Source organism: Octopus bimaculoides, chromosome 4 (assembly GCF_001194135.2).
Source record: "Octopus bimaculoides isolate UCB-OBI-ISO-001 chromosome 4, ASM119413v2, whole genome shotgun sequence".
In the NCBI taxonomy this organism is placed as follows: Eukaryota; Metazoa; Mollusca; class Cephalopoda; order Octopoda; family Octopodidae; genus Octopus; species Octopus bimaculoides.
Genome location: NC_068984.1, coordinates 86873196 through 86879398, shown reverse-complemented (window position 1 = coordinate 86879398; position 6203 = coordinate 86873196). Strand labels below are relative to the sequence as shown.

General features: G+C 35.7%; 1 protein-coding gene across 2 annotated transcripts in view; it reads right to left on the bottom strand.

Moving 5' to 3' along the window:
• LOC106870220 (ribosomal protein S6 kinase 2 beta) overlaps nucleotides 1-6203 on the bottom strand; it is a 73771-nt gene that overhangs the window by 39236 nt on the left and 28332 nt on the right. For both annotated transcript variants that reach the window (XM_014916228.2, XM_014916229.2), the window contains exons 4-6: nucleotides 5992-6073; nucleotides 4774-4854; nucleotides 2922-3001 (exon numbers count right to left, since the gene is read on the bottom strand). In XM_014916228.2, the coding sequence (XP_014771714.1) occupies nucleotides 2922-3001; nucleotides 4774-4854; nucleotides 5992-6073 (243 nt within the window). The remainder of the gene's footprint in view (nucleotides 1-2921; nucleotides 3002-4773; nucleotides 4855-5991; nucleotides 6074-6203) is intronic.

Genomic DNA, 6203 nt, shown 5'->3' with positions numbered 1-6203 from the left:
CGAAGAACTCAGAAAGGTAAGAAATAAAACCCAACTGACTGCCAGACGCTGTGCAAATAGGTATTGGCAGGAAATCTGTCAGAGTATCCAGTTAGCTGCTGACAGTGGTGACACCCGTGAGATGTATGCCGGTTTGAAGAAGGCCCTCGGTTCATCCGCAACCAAGTCAGCCCCTCTTAAATCAACTACTGGAGACCTCATCAAAGACCAAAGCAAGCAAATGGATAGATGGGTGGAGTACTACCAGGATCTCTACTCACGGGAGACCACAGTCGCTGAGGCTGCAATCGAGGGTGTCAAGATCTTGCCAGCCATGTGCAAACTTGACAGTCTGCCGTCTATAGCAGAGCTCACCAAGGCTCTGGGAAAAGACGGCAACCCCTCAGAGATCATCAAAGCTGGCAAAAACACCGCTCTGCTTCAGCACCTTCATGAGCTTCTGTGTCAGTGCAGGGAAGAGGGTACAGTCCCTCAGGATATGAGGGATGCTAACATCATTACGCTTTACAAAAACAAAGGTAACCGTGGTGATTGTAACAATTACCGTGGAATATCTGTTCTCAGCACTGTTGGAAAGACCTTTGCTCACATTATCCTGTCCAGGCTACAACTGCTTGCTTCTCAAATTTATCCAGAATTGCAGTGTGGCTTTAGAAGAAGCAGATCAACTATTGACATGATATTCTTCATACACCAACTTCAGGAGAAGTACTGAGAGCAGAAAATGCCATTATATATGGCCTTCATTGATCTAACAAAGGCTTTTGACTTGGTAAGTAGAAAAGGCCTCTTCATCCTGCTTCAAAAATTCGGGTGTCCACCACATGCCTCTGAGACATCAGATGACGGAGTGTTTCTGCACAGAAAAAATGATGGGAAACTGTTCAATCTCTCGCGTCTGTGTGCCATGACCAAAATCAGAAGCATCCTGATCAAGGAGATGCTTTTTGCTGATGATGCCGCTCTGGTATCACACACAGAAGAAACCCTGCAAAGGCTCATCAACTGCTTTGAGCAAGCATGTAGTGACTTTGGCTTAGTTATCAACCTCAAGAAGACCAACATCATGGGTCAGGCTACATCAGACATCCCAAACATACACAGACTACAGGAGGTGGAGAAGTTTACCTATCTTGGCTCTATCGTCACCTACAACCGATCCCTTGATGCTGAGCTCAATATACGCATTGGCAAGGCAGCTGCTGTGATGGCCCAACTCTCCAAACAGGCATGGGACAACAATAAGCTGACCAAGACCACAAAAATGAAGATTTACCAGGCATGTGTACTTAGCACTCTGCTGTATGGCAGTGAGACCTGGACGCCATACACACGCCAAGAGCATTGCCTAAATATCTTTCACCTGCGCTGCCTCCGGAAAATCCTTGGCATCAAATGGCAGAATCGTGTCCCCAACAAAGATGTCCTCAAGCAAGCAGGAATAATACCAAGCATGCTTGCACTCCTCACACAAAGACGTACAAGATGGCTTGGACATGTTAGTTGTATGGAAGATGGTAAAATTCCCAAGGACATACTCTACGGAGAGCTTGCTAGGGGCACTAGGTCTGTGAGAAGACCCTTCTTACGATACAAGGATGTTTGCAAAAGGGACATGAAAGCCTGCAACATCAATATTAGCAACTGGGCAGCAGTTGCCAGCAACCATGGAGATTGGCGATGCACCATAGAAGAGGGAACACAAAGGAGTGACAGAGGGGGAGAGGAGAAATGGAAAGACAAGAAAAGATGTCAACAAGAAACTATGACATTACAACCAGCCAGGCAAAGTCTTTACTACCTTTGTGGCACCTGCCAGAGGGAGTGTTTGTCCACGATAGGACTACACAGCCATATCAGGAGATGTATTAGGACATGAAATGTAAAAACCGGACTAGATTATTTTATACGCAACCCCATTGTCTCCCAAGGCAAAAAGAATACCAACAACAACAAACCAAATGGTGGAAACCAAACTGAAGAGGTTGAGCTTCCCAAGAAATGACAAGGGACTGTAATAAGTGGTAAGACACTGTAGAAGACCCATCCAACCCATGCTAGCCTGGAAAATGGGCATAAAATGATAGAAAATATCTAAAATACAATGAATAGAACAAGTTTGTACCAACATTAATTAATATTTGATTACAAAATGTATATCATATCAGCATATACAGTATTTTACAACTGACTACCAAATAGGTATAAAAACTTTAAGTCAATAACTTGACTCTCAGAAGCAGGAAGCTATTGTAATTTCCAGTAATAATCTAGCAAGTACAATTCTTTAATCACATTCTGGCAAATAGATCATTTCCATTGCAGAATTTCAGATTTAATTCTCCATGTCATGAGTGTAAACTCCATACACAACTGTAGTATTTTTCATTAAGACCATTAGCTTTGATGATGATATCACCATTATCAAGTCTCAAAGTAGCTAGTATAAAAGTTGCAGAACTACTTTCTTCTTTTTTTATCTCTTTTTTTTTCTGCACAGAAGACAATCTTATTTTGGGGATATAAATCAAAATCATGAAAGCTATTATTTTGCTTATTAATAAAGGAGTTCCAACATTCAATTACACATATTTGTAGGTACCTCAATACATGAAGAGAAATACATTAACAGTCAACAAATGTATGCAAAATATAAGACTAGTAAAAATCCAACGTTTTCAATACTATGGAATAGTTCTGAATATAGAAACACTCCTGAAATAGCCTGCTTATACTTAAAAGTATTGTTTCACAAATTATGTTGAACAAGATATATTATTATAGATGATGACCATTTAAACATTTTGAATCTTCTGGCATTTTAAAAAATTTAAACCACTACTATTTAAAAAATATATTAAAAATGAAAATGTAAAAATATTTTGATCACACACAACTAAATGAAGAAGAATAAGACTTACTTCTTTAGATAATCTAGTGAATAGATCACCTCCTCGCAAGAATTCTAATATAAGATATAGTTTTCCTTCTGTTTGAAAGGCTGCAAAAAACGAGTGAATTATTTTAGAAACAAAAATAAGAAAGGAATCTGAATACTTAAGTCAAATTTTGAAGGGATGTTAAAAAGATAGGGTGACTTTAAAACAGAGTAAAGAAAATCAGGGATCTTAATGAATCAATAGTGTTGGTAATAAGCATTATATTAATTATCATATTCAATATCTGTTCATTCTGATATGATTCTACAGCATGAACAGGTCTGCAAAATAGGATATCACCAGTTTTTCATTTTTAATTTTTATTGTGAGGTCCAACACCAATACCTCATGTTCTGCTGATATAAGTAACTACAGAAAAATGTTTTCAATTAGCATTCATTCATATATCTGCATGATATCCATACCAGCAGTCATGTCTCCTACATGTATCAACTAATAATACCTTTCATACTCAGCTACACTCTTAGCTCACTTGTGCTCCACTTTTCATCAGAGTTAACACTACACATCTAAGAAATTATAATTGACTCTCTAATCTCAGATCTTCTGCATTCAACACCCATGTTTCCAAAACAATCTGTTTTTGCAAACAGACCAGAATCCAACTGAGGTAACAGCTCCCTAGCTCCTGCCACTGCTGATATGATATGATATAAGAAACATCTTTGGTTTCTTATGAAAACATTGTTTCTTAAAAGGGTCAAAAGGTATAAGTTATGTAGTGTAGGCAATGGCTGAAATAGACCAAGATTGAAATACAAATAAAACATTGTCTCATAACCTCATTTGCTTAAAATGAAAAAGTAAAAACATCCTTAAGAACACATGTAAATTCAGTTCAGTTAAGCTATGACAGGATAGAAGGAAACTAAATAAATTCTTCACTGAACAGTCAATGGTTTCACTTTATTCTAGTATGCCAAGAAATTTCATGGCAATCTAAAAGAAATTTACTCATTACTGTGTTGTTTAACAAGTTCACAACCAGGTTTAATTCCACTATCAAGCACTTTGGCCAAGTGTTTTCAACAGGAGTCTTGGGTTGACTAATGTAAAAGCCTGTCTCACACACACACACACATCATTTTTACATCAGTTTTTCTATGCTAGGATGGATTGGATGGATCTCAGAGTATCTTGCCAACTATTGAGGTCTTCCACCATCCGGCACACATGATAGCAAAAAAAAAAAAAAAACCCAGTCAATTTTGTTGTCAGGTTATTTTTGGCATAGAGTTGGATACCGTTTACATGTGTACCGGTGTAAAACAGTGCATCAAATTGTATAATTTTTTTTAATTAAAAATTAATTTAGTCATTCAATAAACAGAGATTGATAAAATTTGAACTAGACTGTAAAATGAACAACCAATTAAAGCTAATAAAGGCAATGCCCTTGAATGATCACAGTTCAGTGACTGAATAAAAGAATAACAGAATTCAAATGTTAGCTCTATAGAATAATATTTCTCACATAGGTATTTAAAAATCTTTTGATGTGGCTGAATTAATTAGAACCTGAAGCATTATCCTCATTAGTACTTTTCTAGGAGTACCTCTTTTTCTGTGTTTAGCTACTCAGAGCACTTATTAATTGAAACCCTTTAAAGAGACTTCAGACAAATAAGAATATTATTCCCATTGCTTAATTAAAAAGTGCTTTAATTTGTATTATGAATGCTTATTCTGGAATCTTGTAGTGACTAGATGGGAGATGGGTGGTAATTAGTCAAGAATTTGCACAGGTGAATATAAACACACTTGACAAACAAATAGTAAAATATAAAATAGTAAAATATAAAAGGTGTTATACCATAGTGTAATTTAACAATAAAAGGATGATTCACATCAGCAAGAATATCTCTCTCTAATTTTGTTCTCTGTCGATCTCGGACTAAAAAAGAAACATAAGTATTATTTTCATTGACAATGCATAAAATGTCAACAAGAAATGTGTTAACTACTGTTTTGTGTCAGATTAAAAAGTGAAATATCAAATAATTTCTAACATTAAAGTAAAGAAAAAAAAAGCATAACAACATCAATGATATTGTAAAGAGATATATGAGAGTTAACAGGTAATGAGAAGAACAAGTGTATCATGATTTAAAGAAATTATTTCTCTCATAATTTATTTAGTTATTAGGAAATAAATTTTCACAAAAATCGTAATTGTCACTCTAAATATGGATTTTTGCTTTTCTTTTCTATTTCAAATTGGTGTTTATAATGCCTAATAACACTTCAAGTAATTGTTAACCTGTGCCAACTCTGGTTAAGCAGACCAATGGCCAAAAGCTTTCTCATCTTTTTATCAAGTACAATATATCTCGGGTTACATTATCTAATGTGTCCTTCCTTTTTAAAGAAGGCAGGTGTAATTTAGGCAAGATTTGGTTGCTACTGATTTTTAGCAGGTTGAATGACTTCAAAGAGGTTTCTTCATTTAGTTATAATTTCAAAGGATGGTAATATTAATTTTTTTAAATCTCTTAGTTGGGAGGGAAGGCACTGGCTTCCCTCCCAACGTCTCCAAGACTGGTAGGAAGACAGGTGGAGCTATCCTCAAACTGGATACCTGGCTGGAATGTTTGCAACAAAGTGACCTCTACTAAAGGTAACCAAGGTACCAGGTGATTATAATGAATTGGGCAACAGATTAAGCCTATCACTCATATAAGCCATGGCAAGATTTGAACTTAGAACCCAAAGAGCCATAATAAGTCCAACATTCTTACAGTTCCATTAATTCACTATTTTCGATTGGTACTTTTTTATCAACACTTAAAAATGTGTGAAAGGTAAAGTTGATCTCAGTGGGATGTGAACTCAGAGGGCAGAAAGCCAAACCAAATATGGTGAGGCATTCTATGCTTTACTTTAACAACTCAGTCAACCCACTGCCTAAATTTAATTAATTCCATCACATACTATACATTTAATTTTTGGTTGTAATGTAAAAAATAAACACACAAACAAAAAAAAATGTTATGAAAAAGATTTTTTTCATAACAAATTATAAAATAATTACCTTTTAATGTTGCTTTCCTTAAAACTTTCATGGCATACAATGTGTCTTGGTCATTACCACTAATTTTTCTTACAAGAAATACCTGCAAAAAAATAAACAAATAAATTTACAAATATTCTAAGTTTTCAATTGCCAAAAACAAATCCTTATAACTGATGATAAACAAAGCACACAAGCTACAAACTTTACATGTTTCCATTACTGTCATAACA